The following is a 16,399-nucleotide window of genomic DNA, read 5'->3' as shown; positions in this document are numbered from 1 at the left end:
TAGCCTTGTGGTGTACTTTGATGTCAGGTAGCACGATACCTCCAATTTTGTTCTCGTTTTCTCAAGATTGTTGTGGCTTTTGGGGTCTTTTGTGCTTCTATTTCAATTTTTTCCATTATGTTCCAGTTCTGTGAAATATGCCATTGGTATTTTGATAGGAACTGTGTTGAATTGATACATTGTTTTGGGTAGTATGGACATTTTAATGATGTTTACTTTTTCTATCCATAAACATAATATATGCTTCCATTTACTGGTATCTTCAATTTCTTCACAGTTTTAAAATTTTCTAAGTATAGGTCTTTTACCTTCTTGAATAAACTATTCCTAGGTATTTTATTTTATTTTTGAATGGGATTATTTTCTTAGTTTCCCTTTCTGGATTATCCGTTGTTGGTGTATAAATATGTAACTGATTTCTGGATACTTATTTTGTATGCTGCTACTTTACTGAATTCATTTATCAGTTATAAGAGGTTTTTGGTGTTATCATTAGGCTTCTCTAGAAAACTGTATCATGTGATCTGCAAATAGTGACAGTTTTTACTTCTTCCTTTCCAATTTGGGTACTTTATATTCCTTCTTGTCTGACTGCTGTGGTTCTGACTTCCAGTACTGTGTTGAATAAGAGAGGTGACAGTGGACATCCCTGTCTTGTACCTGATCCTAAGGTAAATGCTTTTAGTTTTTCTCCATTGAATATAATGTTACCTGTGGGTTTGTCATACACAGGTCTTATTTTTTTGAGATATGATCCCTCCATTCCCACTTTGCAGAGAGTTTTTTAATCATAAATGGGTGCTAGGTCAGGGGTGTCCGACCTTTTGGCAGCTGTGGGTCACACTAGAAGAAGAGTTATTTTGGGGCCACATGTTAAATACATTGTGACACCTAATCACAAAATGTCTCATAATGTTTTAAGTAAATTTACGATTTTGTGTTGGGCCACATTCATAGCCATCCTGTGCCACATGTGGGCCCTGGGTCGCAGGTTGGTCACCACAGATTGATATGCTCATATGATTTTTTTTTTTCCTTCAGTTTGTTTATGTGATGTCTCATGTTCATTGCTTTGCAGGTATTGTACCAACTTTGCATCCCTGGAATAAATCCCACTTGCTCATGCACTATGATCTTTTTAATGCATTGTTGGATTTTGTCTGCTAATATTTTGTTGAGGATTTTTGCATCTATTTATTCATCAATGATATTGACCTATAATTTTCTTTGTGGCATCTTTATCTGGTTTTAGAATTAGAGTAATGCTGGCCCCTTAAAATAAGCTTAGGTGTATTCCCACCTCTTGAAAATTTTTAAAAGATTTTATTTATTTATCTTTAGAGGGGAAGGGAAAGAGAGAAGGAGAGAAATATCAGTGTATGGTTGCCTCTCGTGTGTCCCCTGCCAGGAACTGGCCTGCAACCCAGGCATGTGCCCTGACTGGGAATCGAACCGCAATCGTGTGGTTTGCAGGCCCACGCTCAATCCACTGAGCTACACCAGTCAGGTCTTGAAATTTTTGGAATAGTTTGAAAAGTATAGGTTTTAGTTCTTTGAGTATTTGGTAGAATTCCCCTGTGAAGCCACCCTGTGAAGCCATTCAGTCCAGGACTTTTGTTTGTTGGGAGTTTTTTGATTACTGCTTCAGTTTTATTAGTTATAATCATCCTGTTCAGATTTTCTGTTTCTTTTTGATTCGGTTTGGAAGATTGTATGTTTCTTGATTATAGAGAAATAAAGGAAGGGGGAGAGATGGAGAAAGAGAGAGAGGGAGAAGAAAAAGAAGAAGAGGAGGGAAAAAAGGAAGAAGAGGAAGAGGAGGAGGAGAAGGGAAGAAGAGGAAGTAAAGGAGGAGGAAGGAAGAGGAGAGGAGAGAGAAACATCAATAGGTTGTCTGGACTTCAGGCCAAGATAAAGGCATAGGTGGAAACAATGTGCCTCCTCACACAACCAAAATTAAGGGCAACAAAGATTTAGAAATGAACCCCTGGCTGGTGTAGCTCAGTGGATTGAGCACAGGCCTGCGAACCAGACGATCACGGTTCGATTCCCAGTCAGGGCACATGCTTGGGTTGCAGGCCAGTTTCCGGCAGGGGCAAGTTCCCTGCAGGGGATGCACGAGACGCAACCATACATTGATGTTTCCTTCCTCTCTCCTTCCCTTCCCCTCTAAAGATAAATAAATAAAATGTTAAAAAAAAAAGATTTAGAAATGAAAACACAACCAGAACAGACAGAAAATTGAAGTGTATGGAAGTCTGACAACCATTCATCCAGACTGGTAAGAGGGGTGGAATTGGCAGTTGGCAGAGAGGAGTCATGGAAGGAAAAAGCAGTGGCTGGCAGACCTGGGCACACAAGGCAGCACAGGACTAGCAGACCCAGTGAGGCGTGCAGGGTGGTTGGCTGACTGTGGATACACGTTTGAGTGCAGATAAACCAGGCAAAAACCGCCAGCAAGAGAGATTGCACAACCCAGGGCACCAGAGCCCCAGCGCCGGGAAATGAAGCATAAAAGCACCGATTGAAAACACTTGTAGGGGCTGAGGTGCTGGGAGAGACTCCCAGCCTCGCAGGAGTTTGTTGGAGAGACCCACAGGGTCCTAGAACGTACACAAGCCCACCCACCAAGGAACCAGCACCAGAAGGGCCCAATTTGCTTGTGGGAAGTGGCAGAAGGGGCTGAAATTCAAGAGAGAGTAGAGCAAGCACCATTGTTCCCTCTCTGATCCTGCCCCCACATAGAGCATCACAACCCAGCAACTGGATTGCTCCACCCTGGTGAACAACTAAGGCTCCGCCCCTTCGCCCCCTGTTGCATATGTAACAGGTGCAACCTGACCAAAAAATTATGGCTCAAGTGGAAGAACAAATCAAAGCCCCAGAGCCAGTACTTTTAAGTGACCAACAGATAGCCAACCTTTCAGATGCACAGTTCAAAATACTGGTGATCAGGATGTTCACAGAACTGGTTGATTTTAGTCACAAATTAGAGGAACAAATGAAGGCTACACTAAGTGAAATGAAGGAAAATGCACAGGAACCCACCAGTGATGGAAAGGAAACTGGTACTCAAATCAAGGGAGTGGACCAGAAGGAAGAAAGAACCAAACAGAAAAGAATGAAGAAACAAGAATTCAAAAAAAACGAGGAGAGGCTTAGGAACCTCCACAACATCTTTAAATGTTCCAACATCCGAATTATAGGGGTACCAGAAGAGGAAGAGGAAGAGCAACAAGTGGAAAACTTATTTGAAGAACTTATAAAGGAGAACTTTCCCAATCTGGCAAAGGAAATAGACTTTCAGGAAATCCAGGAAGCTCAGAGAGTCCCAAAGAAGTTGGACCCAAGAAGGAACACACCAAGGCACATCATAATTACATTAACCAAGATTAAAATGGAGAGAATTCTAGAAGCAGCAAGAGATAAGGGGAGATAATTTATCTCCCCTTATTTATTCCATTTAGAATGGAAGGGCAGATAAAGTGCTTGTCAGATAAGGTCAAGTTAAAGGAGTTCATCATCACCAAGCCCTTATTATATGAAATGTTAAAGGGAATTATCTAAGGAAAGGAAGATAAAAAATATGAACAGTGAAAAGACAGCAAACTCACAGTTATTAACAACCACACCTAAAACAAAAGCAAACTAAGTGGACATCTACAACTGGAGTGGAGCCACAGAAATGGAGATCCCATGGAGGGTTAGCAACAGGGGAGTCTCGTGGGGGGAGAAGATACAGACCGTAAGTAGCATAGATGGTGGCGAAAAAATAGGGGGAGGGCAAGAGTAGTGTGGGGAGTATAGAAGCTAAGGAACTTATGGCACATGGACATGAACTAAAGAGGGAGGATGTGGGTGAGAGAGGGTGTGCAGGGTGGAGGGGAATTAAGTGGGAAAATGGGACAACTGTAATGGCATAGTCAATAAAATATATTATTAAAAATAGGTTGTCTGCTGTATGCACTCTGTCCATATGAAACCCAAGTGGGAAGTAAACTGACACCCAGGCACCCCGACTGAGGATCAGACCTGTGCCATCTAGTGCATGAGATAATGCTCCAACCAACTGAGCCACCAGGGCATTTTTTGTTTTTTATTTTAATTTTTAGAGTGAGGGATGGGAGGAAAAAAGGGAGTCAATCAACCATGTGCATGAGAAACATGACTGGTTGCTTCTTCTGTACCTCAACTGTACACTGAACTCACAACCCAGGCATGTGCCCTGACTGCCAGTGGAACCCACCACCTTCCATTTGAAGGATGATGCCCAGCACACTGAGTCACACCAGTGAGGGCATTTTAAAAGAGATTTTCAGGGCTCTTTTTTTCTTGGTAATTCCAGTATAAGGTTTATTAATCATGTTTAGCTTTTCTAAGAACCAGCTCTTGGTTTCATTGATCTTTTATATTTTTTTTTTAGTTTCTATTATTATTTATTCAGTCTACAGTCATACCACCCTGAATGTGCCTGATCTTGTCTATATCATTTATTCCCACGCTGGTCTTTATTATTCACTTTCTTCTACTCACTTTGGGCTTAATTTGTTCATTTTTTCTTCTTAGCCCTTTAGGTGAAAGGTTAGTGTGTTTGAGATTTTTCTTGTTTCTTGACATGGACTGCTTTAGCTGTGTCCTGTAGATTTTGGGTGGTTGTGTTCCCATTTTCATTTGTCTCAAGGTATGTTTGGATTTCTTCCTCCATCTCATTAGCATATTCATTGTTTAGTAACCTGTTATTTAACCTCCATATGTTTGTGTAGTTTTTTTTTCTTGTAATTGATTAATAGATTCATACCATTGTGGTCAGAGAAGATACTTGATATGATTTTAATCTTCTTAAATTAAGACATGTTTTGTGTCCTAACATGTTGTCTGTCCTAGATAATGTTTAATGTGCATCTAAAAAGAATGTATTTTCTGTAGTTTTGGAGGAAAATGCTCTGAAAATATCAATTAAATCCATTTCTTCCAATATGTTATTTAAGGCTGCTGTTGTCTTATGATTTTGTTTTGAAGATCTACCCATTGATGTTGATGAGGTATTAAAATCCCTTACAATGTCTGTATTACTATTGATTTATGTCCATGAAGATTTGCTTTATATATTAAGGTGCTTCTATGTTGGGTGAATAATTGTTTACATAGGTTTGATCCGTAAGTGTTTTGCTGGATTGATCCATTTTTTATTACATAGTGTCCTTGTCTCTTATTATAGCTTTTGTTTTCAATTCTCTTTTTAAGTGTAGCTACTCTGGCTTCTTAAAATTTTCCATTTGCATGAAATATCCGTTTCTTTTCAGTGTGTGTGTATCTTTCCTTCTTAGGTGGGTCTCCTGGGGACAGCATATATATGGTCTTGTTTTCTTTTTTTTAAAAATATTTATTTATTTATCTTTAGAGGGGAAGGGAAGGAGAGAGGAAGAGAAACATCAATGTATGGTTGCTTCTCATGCATCCCTTGCTGGGAACTGGCCCCTGCCAGGAACTGGCCTGCAACCCAGGCATGTGCCCTGACTGGGAATCGAACCTTGATCGCGTGGTTCGCAGTGTTTTCTTTTTAAAAAAATATTATTTATTTTTAGAGAGAGGGGGGAGGAGGGAGAAAGAGAGGGAGAGAAAGATCAATGTCTGGTTGCATCTCCAGTGCCCCACATTGGGGACCTGGCCCACAACCCAGGCATGTGCCTGGACTGGGAATCAAACTGGTTACTTTTTGGTTCACAGACTGGCACTCAGTCCACTGAGCCACATGAGCCAGGGCTTTCCTATGTCTTTTGATTGGAGCATTTAAGATAATGTACATTTAAAGTTATTTTTGATAGGTGTGTATGTAATGCCACTTTATTCCTAAAAGTGTGATTATTTTTTTTTTACTTTTCTTAAATAAGTCCTTTTAACATTTTTTCTAATACTTGTTGCTTGTAATTAACTCTTTTAGCTTTTTCTGGGAGGTTCCTAATCTGTCCTTTGATTCTAAATGATAGCTTTGTTTGGTGTCTTGGTTGTATGTCCTTGCTTTTTTTTTTTTTAATGATTTTATTTATTTTTTTTTAGAGAGAGGGGGAGGGAGGGAGAAAGTGAGGGAGAGAAACATCAATGTGTGATTGCCTCTCATTTGCCCCCTACTGGGGACCTGGCCTATAGCCCAGTCATGTGCCCTGACTGGGAATTGAACCAGTGACCTTTTGGTTCGCAGTTGCCACTCAATCCACTGAGCTACACTAGCCAGGATGACTTTTTATCATCTTAAATATTTTGTGCCAATCCTTTTTGATCTGAAATGTTTCTGTTGAGAAATTAGCTGACATTCTTAAGGTGCTTCCTTGTTGATTAACTATTGTTCCTTTGTTGCTTTTAAAATTCTTATTGTCTTTAAGCTTTGGTATTTTACTTGGTGTGGGCCTCTTTGGGTTCATGTTGTTTCGGACTCTTTGTGCTTCCTGTACTTGTCTTTCTTCTTCACTAGGTTAGGGATTTTTTAGTCATTATTTTTTAAGTAGGTTCTCAACATCTTGCTCTGTCTTCTCTTTCTTTTTCTCCTGTGATACATGTATTGCATGTCATTTGCCCCAAAGGTCCCCTTATACTATCCTCATTTTTTTAAAAAAATTCTTTTTTTGCTCTGGCCAGTGTGGCTCACTTGGTTTGGTATCATCCTGGAGAGTGAAGGTCTGATAGTCTGCCACTCAGGGCGTATGCGTGGGTTGCAGGTTTGGTCCCTGTTGAGGTGCATGCAGGACTTGACTGATCAGTGTTTCTCACATCAATGTTTCTCTCCCTCTCTTCTCCCCTCCCCCCCTCTAAAAATAATTAATATATCCTTTAACATATTTTTTAAAATTATTTTCTCTAAAGAACTAAACAAGGAAAATAGACTCATTGAGAGCAGGCTGACAGCTCTGTGGGGGGTTGGGTGTGGAGGGATGTAGCAAAAAAGAAAAAGGACTGATGGCCATGAACTACTGTGTGGTGATTGTGGGTCTGAGGGGGTGGGTGGAATTGGAAATGGGTATAAGGGGAAAATACAGTAAAAAAAAAACATTAAAAAATTCTTTTTTCTTTTTGCTGCTCTGGTTGGATGTTTCTGCTACCTTGTCTTCCAGATCACTGATTTGATCCTCTGCTTCATCTAACCAAACGTTGATTCCCTAAAGTCTTCTTCATTTCCAGTATTGTATTTTTTATTTCTGACTGGTTCTTTTTTTATGGTTTCTGTCCTTTTTGTGCTGCTGAAGTTCTCACTAAATTCACTGAGCATCCTTAGAACCATATTTTTGAACTGTGTATCTGGTAGATTGCCTGCCTCCATTTCATGTATTTCTTTCCTTCGAGATTTCTCCTGTTCTTTCATTTTGAGCATGTTTCTTTGTCTCCCTAATTTGGCTGCCTCCTTGTTTGTTTCTCTGTATTAGGTGGATCTGCTGTCTCCCAGTCTCGGTATAGCTGCCTCATGCACTAGACGGCCTGTAGGACCCAGTGGTGCAGTGTTTCTGATCACTGAGCTGGGTGCTCTCCATGAAACAGCCCTGGTGTGGGTTATGTGAGCCTTCCTATTGTAGTTGTCTTTTGGGGGGGACCTAAAAAATGAAACATTTATTTCTCACAGTTTTGTAGGCAGAAAAGTACAACATCAACATGTCAGCAAATTCAGTTCTGGTGAGGGCTTGTGTCCTGGTTTGTTGGTCGCTGCCTTCTTGCTGTATTCCCTCACATGGAATCTGTAGTTGAGTCTTGATTTTTGTTGGCCTGTCCATCTGTAGGGTCAACCCTCAGGCCAGCTGATTATGAGGACTGACCCCCTACCACAGTGCATGAGCTGCTGAGTGGGTGCTGACCACGTGAAGTGAGATTTGCTCAGCATGGTCTAGTGTATGCTAAGATCTCCCTTTGGAGGTGGGGCTTGTGGATCCTACTCTGATGTCTCGAGCGTACCACTGAGTTGTGTTGGTTCTGGCACCTCTTGGGAGGAATTCTGGTACAGGTCACTGTCCAACTTTGCCTGTGAGTGGCCCTCAGCAATCTGTGTGGAGTTAGAAAGTGATCCATTCTGTGGCTGCCTTTGCCAGGGTTGGGTGTGTGAGAAAGGCCAAGCTGTACACCAAGCCCAAGGTCCACCAGCACTGAGTCTGGGGGAAGGTCAGCAAAAGGCACAAGGCACCCCGAGATCCACCTTGCCTGCCTCTGCTTGTTAGGGGCAGTCACTGGAAGAGTCTGGCTGTATGCAAGTTGCCCATAGACCTCTGCAGTGCAGCAGGGTCTCAGGCAGTTGTCAGGGTGAGGACAGCAGTTTATCAGGCCCAAGCAAACTAAGATCTGGCTGTGGAGAGGGCTTTGTCCCAGGCTGATGTGCAAAAGAAAGATGGCCCCTGCCCTAGAGTCACACTACTCAAGTCTTGACATCCTGAGTCTGCCTGGACCTATACCATGTGTCTAGTCAGCTGACTTCTGTGCGGAACATGAGCTTGGCAGGGTGGGACCACAGGGAGTCAGACGTGCGGGGCTATCACATTGATAGTGTATGGAGCACAGTACTCTAGCCAAAAAAGTTGGCATTAGTGGGCAGTGGGGGCGTGGGACTCAGCACAGGGACACTGATGGTTGTTCTTTCAGCTCTCCTAAGCTACACTACTCATTCTTCACCTGAGTCTGTTCTGCTCCAAGGTGCCTTCCCTCCACTAGAACCCAGGGTGAGTGGCTGCTAAAGAGATTTTGTGCATTTTCCCTTTAAGAAGTTTCCTGCGTTTTCTAGCTGACTTCTGTCTCTCCTGGGCAGACAGAATCCCTGCTGATTTTCACAGCCACATGTTTGTTGTATAAGCTACTCTTTCTGACTCTGGAGCTCTGGGCTAGGGAGACTGCGTGGGTTTAGACCCCACACTTCTTGGAAGATGGGGGGACCTGGTTTGCAGCTGGTACCCCTGGGGATTCTTAGCTCCCACATGTGCAAGTGGGGTCAGCCCTTTTTTTGTGTTTCTGTCCATCCTGCCAGTCTTGGTGCGCCTGGTTCTGTAAGTCTTCTGTTCAGCTAGCCTTTGGTTGGTTATTCAAGTTGATTGTTCTATACTCTGCTGTCATCTTAAATCCCCTCTGACTCTCATCCTAACATCATTACATATTTTAGACCATTTCCTTTCATCACGGTCAAGAGGGTACTTCCTGTATCCCCTACGTAACATGTTTAATAAAGTCTATGTAAATTACTTGTTGTTGTAGCTGGGTTTTCCACTACTGTCTAAAGTGACGTTGGGCTTTCTTTGTGTGCTGCTGACCAGGATGTGATGGTGGCAGGGGGCATGGAGAGCATGTCCAACGTTCCCTATGTGATGAACAGAGGAGCCACGCCATATGGTGGGGTAAAACTTGAAGATTTGATCGTAAAAGATGGGCTCACTGATGTCTACAATAAAATTCATATGGTAGTTATTTCTTTTTACTAGTGAAATGCCATGTAGTATATAGTACTGCTCATTTTTTAAAAATGATGTCTTTTAGAAATTGAACTGAAGGGTGGGCTCTGTAAATGTTGATTTTAGCCATTCATTTTAGGAAAATATTTTTATATGCACATTGCATCAGCCTGGCTTAATTACTGAATAAATTGCCACACTGTGGAATTGGGAATTTTATGACTTGTAGTAATGTGTTCCATAGCTATTTAATTATTTGCCTTTGTAAAGGCAACTTCTGGTCTAATTCAAGTATTTGAAGATGAGACATGAGTGAAAAGTTACCTAGTACAGAAGAGCATACTTTAAGAAACTAAATTTAACTGCTATTTTATGTTATCCAAAGGTAATAGATATAAGTTATACAAAATTAATTGGTCTTTTAAAAATTCCAACTTTTATCAGGGTAACTGTGCTGAGAATACTGCAAAGAAGATGAATATTCCACGAGAGGAACAGGATACTTACGCTATTAGCTCCTACACCAGAAGTAAAGCAGCATGGGAAGCTGGAAAGTTTGGAAATGAAGTTGTTCCTGTCACAATCACAGTGAAAGGTAGAGTGATGATGTTCCAAAACAGATTTTAGATTTTAGTACACTTTACATGCTGGTAAAGTTTTTATGTTTAAATTTTAGATTAGTACATTTTCATCTTTTATTTCAACTGAGGACACTGACCCTTCTGCTTAATTAAGGGAAATGTTGCCAGATAATATAGTTCAACCCAACTTAACGTAGGTGACAACCCATTAGTTTAAGTGAAAAAGAATTACTAGAAGGCTTCTGGGATTACCTCCTAGAACTGACAGATGTATGGCAGCAACCAGTCAGCTGCTTAAGTTTCAGGGATTTGAATTGGGTATATACTATTAGGACATGCTCTCTTGGCTTCTCAGTGCTGCATGCTTTTGTGCTTAATTTGCTCAATTTGCTTAATTTGCCTTTATTTCTCTTCACATGTGTAAACCTCAAAGAGACCTCCTGAGCAACTCCAGGTGAATAAATCCACAGTACTGGCTCATTAGCCTGGTTTAGGTTACATTTCCATTCTAGAAATGTTTACTCTGCTCAGAATGATGGAATACTAGAGCTTCTCCAGCCTATGTAGGACATCTGCTCCTGGGAGTAGGAGAATGGGATCCATGATCACAGAAGGAGGTGGAAGAGAGGAGATGGGATGTGGCTGAAGAGATTTAAATTATGTTCAACTACTTACTAATCTTTAAGACACTAAGGGATTAGAGATGGTATGTTCTACAGGCATATAAGGGAGCCACAGATTACCAGGTACCTTCTGCAACAGTTTCTTACTGAATGACTAATTGTTGTCTTAATTGATGCTTACTTCAAAGATTTTTGGCTCAGGCCTGGTAGCTCGGTTGGTTAGAGCATCACCCTAGTCAATCACAGTTGTATGTTTGACCCTCAGTCAGGGCACACACAAGAATCAACCAATGAATGCAGAAATGAGTGGAACAACAAAGCAATGTTTCTCCCTTTAGAAACATTTTAAAAAATTTTTAAATATTGTTTTAGGTAAACCAGATGTAGTGGTGAAAGAAGATGAAGAGTATAAACGTGTTGATTTTAGCAAAGTTCCAAAGCTGAAGACAGTATTCCAGAAAGAAAATGGTTAGTATTAAGAAATGAAGCATAAGAAAAGCATAAGAAAAACATGGAGTCCTTAATACTATATCTAGTCTTGGAATTACATCACGGTTTTTTAAAAGTAATTCTAGAAAACATGTAGTAACTACTTAACATTTTCAGTACATCAAGATCAAGTATAATTAAAAAAACAAATATTTGGATCAAAGTATATTTATACTTGCTTAACAGTTAATACTATTAATATAAACAATCCTAGAAAAGAGATTATAGAATGACTTTAAAATTGGTTTTCATATGCAGCCATCTTGCAAGTTTATCGTGGTATGAAAGTCAAGTTTACATATTATGTTAAATGTCTGTAAGCTTCTTGAGAACTAAGATGACAGCTGGTTTTCTCACTGTTGTATTCCCAGTGCCTGGCATGTAGGAGCACATCCTCAATAAATAATTGTTGAATGTTAGTACAAATAAGATTTCAATGTTCTTTTTTTTTTTAAAAAAGATTTTATTTATCTTTAGAGGGGAAGGGAAGGAGAGAGAGAATATCCATGTATGGTTGCCTCTCGTGGGTCCCCTGCTGGGTCCCCTGCTGGGAACTGGCCTACAACCCAGGCATATGCCCTGAAGATTTCAATGTTCTTAATGGTTTTGATATTCTTTTGTGGAAAGTCAGTTCTGCTTTTAAAATTGGCTGTATATGGTTGTGGTAATAAACCAAAAAGTCCCTTTCCTGATTGAATCTCTGAAAACCAACTACAGGAATGGTGCATTTTTTTTAAAAAGCATCATATAAAAATTTATATTGCAAAAGTATATATACAAATATTAGCAGCAGCCTATAATAGGTTCTTCACTGATATTTTAAAACACACCTTAATTGACGTAATTTACATACCATAAAATTCTCTTTTTGGCCCTGGCTGGTGTGGCTCAGTAGACTGAGAGCAGGCCTACAAACCAAAGGATCATGGTTCGATTCCCAGTCAGGGCACACGCCTGGGTTGCAGGCCAGTTCCTAGCAGGGAATGCATGGGAGGCAACCATACATTGACATTTCTCGCCCTCTCTCCTTCCCTTCCCCTCTAAAGATAAATACATAAAATCTTTTTAAAAATTCTCTTTTGAAATATAGCTCACTGATTTTTGGTATTCATTGACATTTAAATTAACTTCAGGTAATTATAGAGAAGAAACACCTGATTTTGACAGATTTAAAAAATATATGAGTATCTTTTCTATGGTGGATAAACAAAGAGATGTTGGTCTTTACCCTTGAAGAATTGTAAACTAGCATTTACCCAGTGCCATCATGCATGTGTTTCTAAGCTAGCTTTGAATATAAACTGTTACATTAACTGTGTTATAGTTAGCTAAACATATATATTTCCCAGGGCAGGAGTTATCTCCATTTGTAATTTTCCATACATCTAGCAATATAGGCAGTACTTTGTAGCAATTTGTTTAATTGAACCAAATTAACACAGTGTGAAAGCGTGTCTGGACTCCATGCTCACTGATGACTTTCAGGCACAGTAACAGCTGCCAACGCCAGCACCCTGAATGATGGAGCAGCTGCTGTGGTTCTGATGACTGCAGATGCAGCCAGGAGACTCAACGTTAAACCACTGGCAAGAATAGCAGGTAGAAAATGTTCTGAACTTGTTTATTCCTCAACCTCTATAAGCCATTCCTAAAACAGGTTCTTGGTCAGTAATACATAATACTGAAGCTACTTCTAGCTATAAGGTTGTGTTTTATGACAGTACATAACTAGTACATATGTTAACTGAGATAGAAACTCCTTTAGCCCTGGCTCGTGTAGCTTAGTGGATTGAGCACAGGCTGCAAACCAAAGGGTTGCTGGTTCAATTCCCAGTCTAGGGCACATGTAGGTCCCCAATGGGGGCCATGTGAGAGGCAACCACACATTGACATTTCTATAAAATCTTTAAAAAAAAGAAAAGAAACTCTAATATTTTTGTTATAGTTTGCTTAATATAAAAGCTTAAAAATATCTTCCTGTCTTAATCTGAGTGTGAGAATATACAGTACTTGTTTCACACTGGCACTGTCAGGAAAGGTAGCCAGATAAAATCCCATGTACATAAAAAGAATGTGCGGTTAGGAAACTAGAAGTATGAAATCTAGATGTTCTGGCATTTATTGTTATTAACTGTGTGGCCTTGGTATAGACTTAAACTCTTTAAGCCTCTTTTTAGCTATAAAATCTGCCTTGTTTTCTTCAAAATGAGTTAAACAGATATTTTGTTAATTTACAAAAACATTGTTACTGCTTTTTATTCTTTTAGTTCAGGGGTGTCAAACTCATTTTCCCTGGGGGCCATATCAGCCTGGTGGTTGCCTTTAAAAGGAGGAATGTAATTTCAGCTCCTTAATAATTAAGTAGTTACATTTATATAGTCCTAACATTGTTTCTGCCCTTTGAAGACAACTGCCAGGCTGATGTGGCCTTCAATGAAATTAACTTGACACCCCTGGTTTAGCTCATGATTTCTTAACTTCAGCACTACCAACTGACCATTCACAATAATTCTGTTTTGGGGTTTGTTCTGTGCATTGTAGGTATCCTTGGCTTTTCCCACTAATTACCACATAAAGTGGCCTTGTACTCACAGAAACAACCAATAATAAATGCCAGAACAGCCGTGGGTACAAGGCCACTTTATGAGTAACCCCAGTGTCCCTGGAGGCAAATCCCTCTAACCTCCTACTCATTAAAATCAATAGCTTATAAAGTGTAGAATGTTAGAAAAGGAAGAATTACATTTACATATATTACAGGGGTTAGGTAACTTGTATTTTTGCACATTATATAGAAAGCTGTTGGATATAGTTTTGTGTACTTATAAAAATGATTTTTAAAACTTTTAATTTTTTTTTAATAAAGCATTTGCTGATGCTGCTGTAGAACCTATTGATTTTCCAATTGCACCTGCCTATGCTGTACCTAAGGTGAGAACATACTCCATTCTGCCGGCTTTTGGTTTGTTTATACCAAGGTTGCAGGTTTTATATTTTAAATGTTCTTCATGTCAAAAGGCCTAGAGAGAGCTTGAATTACTTGTAAGGCACATACCAGTGTGGTAACCGCAAAGTGGGAGGTTGGTATGGCAGAAAGGAAAGGGGGTGCTGAGCGTCCTGATTCCAGAGGTCAAAGTAAATACTCATTAGGACAAGAGTTCCCCACCCGGAAAGGGAACTGGTGGGAGCGGGTGTCACAGTAAAACTAGAGATACAGAGACCCTGCCTCATCCAGTTTGTCAGTCTGATCTTCATGGAAAGTTGTTAGTGAGTCACAAGAAAAAAGACCCTCAAGGAGGTTTATATTGAGGAATCTCAGAAGACTGAGTAAGTATACTCTTTCAGGAGAGAAAGGACCTCATACAAGAGAGTGAACTTCCAAGAGCTGTACTGAGATTAAAAAAAAATAAATGGAGATTATGGGTAGAGAAGGGTCAGAAACAGTGGGGAATGATGACCTGTCCAGAGCTGGCAGATCTCAGAAAGGGGCAATTAGACCATTGAAAGTGAATGTATCACACTGAAAAGCACAGGTGATAAACAGTTCCGGATTCTGGAGGTAGACGCCTGACCCATTCGACATTCTGAGATCTACAGAAGTGGCCACACCTGGGTGCTGCGTTGTGTCCTGTGCGGGTGGAACAGAGGAAGCTGTTTAAACTCCACATCTTAAAAGTTACCTGAGCCTGATGGAGGAAGACAGGAAAGGTCACGAATAGTTCCATGTTAATTTTATGGTTGCTTACAACATAAAAACTTCTAAAGAAAAATGGCACTAGCACTATTTTATAAAGACAATCACTACTGTTGATCACAACACCTTCCTGCCTATGAGGAACTGCCAAAACAGATGTTAAAAGAGACTTTAATGAGATAAAATAATTTAAATAAATGAAGCTACAGTAACTGAATATCTGTGCCTCAACTCCTCAGCAACTTTTTTTTATAAAGCAGAAACTATAAGAAATGCAGTAAAAACATTAACATATCAACAGTACAGATTAATACACACACGTCTTTAATTTGAAAGACCGTTTCTCTCCAAAATAGAAATAAGAAAGTACAAATAAAATCCTTTGATTAATATGCAGTATGTTGAGAAATTAAAATCTGAAAATAACAGGGGCATTCTTCCTGGAAGCTAAGAAACTCCATATTTAAATATCTCTTGCATCAAAAAGAAACACAAACCAAATTTCTGGTCAAGATGGTGGAATAGATAAATACAGTACTCACCTCCTCCCACAACCACATGAAAATTATAATTGGATTATAGAGCAACCATCACTGGGAATCTCTTGAAGGCCAGAAGAAGGGAACTCAGAACTACCGATAATACAGAAGCAGCCATGTCAAGACTACTGGAGGTGGAGACATTGAGTGGGTAGATCCTACACCCATGCTGTGGCAGTTCAGAATTGGAGGGATACCTCGGCTGCGCAGCTCCCTTCTGAGGAGGGAGTGCTCCCAGCCCAGGGCCCCAGGGTCAGGAAGAGGAGGTCCTCATGACATCCAGCTGTGAAAGTCAGTGGGGATTATGACTAAGTGAGAGGGAAGGCTGCTGGATTCCTAGGTGTTCCTCTTCAGGGCCGGTGTGTGGACTTGATTGCTTACAATCTCACTTCTTGGCTCCAGAACAGGAGGACACATGGGGAGGAATTAAACTGACTAGATTCCGGAACAGGGCTGGAGGGGCAGGGCTTCACATGCAAGCACTGGCAGGCACCACTGTTCCTCTGAGCCCTCCCCTGGGACAGCTGGCAGAAAGGAATTAAACTGAACTCTCCACGAACCTAGCTAACATTATTCACCCTGACCTGGAGATTTCTCGAGACGCCCCCCCCCCCCCCCGCCCCAATCATGAAACTGGTCTGAATCTCTTCCAGCAGCTTTTCCACAGATGTGCCATACCTTGGTTCCTTACCTCATCTTGTAATCACAAATCACAATGGTCCATAAAACCCAAACAAGCATCATCTGGCTTTAGTGTGCTCTGTACTTCTTGCTAAATGGCCAACCCTGGCATAAGAAGTGATTGGTCTCAACTTTGAATTTCAACATCCATCAGAGTCCAAAAATCTAGCATAAAGAATGGCCAGTTTTGGCCTGAAATATAACTTCAACTAAGCAGCCACAAGCAAGGTACAAGTGGCATCTGGCCTCAGCTCACTGTTGTGCCTACCAACGGATCCCATACCCAACACTAGTGGCAGACAGCCTTAGTTTTGCAGGACAGCCTCTCCCAATGCCTTCAAGCTCAGTAAAAGCATCAACCAACTGCAGGCCACTTTCTACC

At 40.6% G+C, this 16,399-nt stretch overlaps 1 protein-coding gene across 2 annotated transcripts in view; it reads left to right on the top strand.

Moving 5' to 3' along the window:
• ACAT1 (acetyl-CoA acetyltransferase 1) overlaps positions 1–16,399 on the top strand; it is a 57,084-nt gene that overhangs the window by 37,815 nt on the left and 2,870 nt on the right. For both annotated transcript variants that reach the window (XM_037047715.1, XM_037047714.1), the window contains exons 6-10: positions 9,276–9,419; positions 9,855–10,005; positions 10,987–11,082; positions 12,589–12,702; positions 13,970–14,034. In XM_037047715.1, the coding sequence (XP_036903610.1) occupies positions 9,276–9,419; positions 9,855–10,005; positions 10,987–11,082; positions 12,589–12,702; positions 13,970–14,034 (570 nt within the window). The remainder of the gene's footprint in view (positions 1–9,275; positions 9,420–9,854; positions 10,006–10,986; positions 11,083–12,588; positions 12,703–13,969; positions 14,035–16,399) is intronic.

This window comes from Sturnira hondurensis, unplaced genomic scaffold (genome assembly GCF_014824575.4).
Source record: "Sturnira hondurensis isolate 20B ecotype Veracruz unplaced genomic scaffold, ASM1482457v3 Scaffold0006213, whole genome shotgun sequence".
In the NCBI taxonomy this organism is placed as follows: domain Eukaryota; kingdom Metazoa; phylum Chordata; class Mammalia; order Chiroptera; family Phyllostomidae; genus Sturnira; species Sturnira hondurensis.
This window is presented reverse-complemented; position numbering and strand designations above follow the sequence as displayed.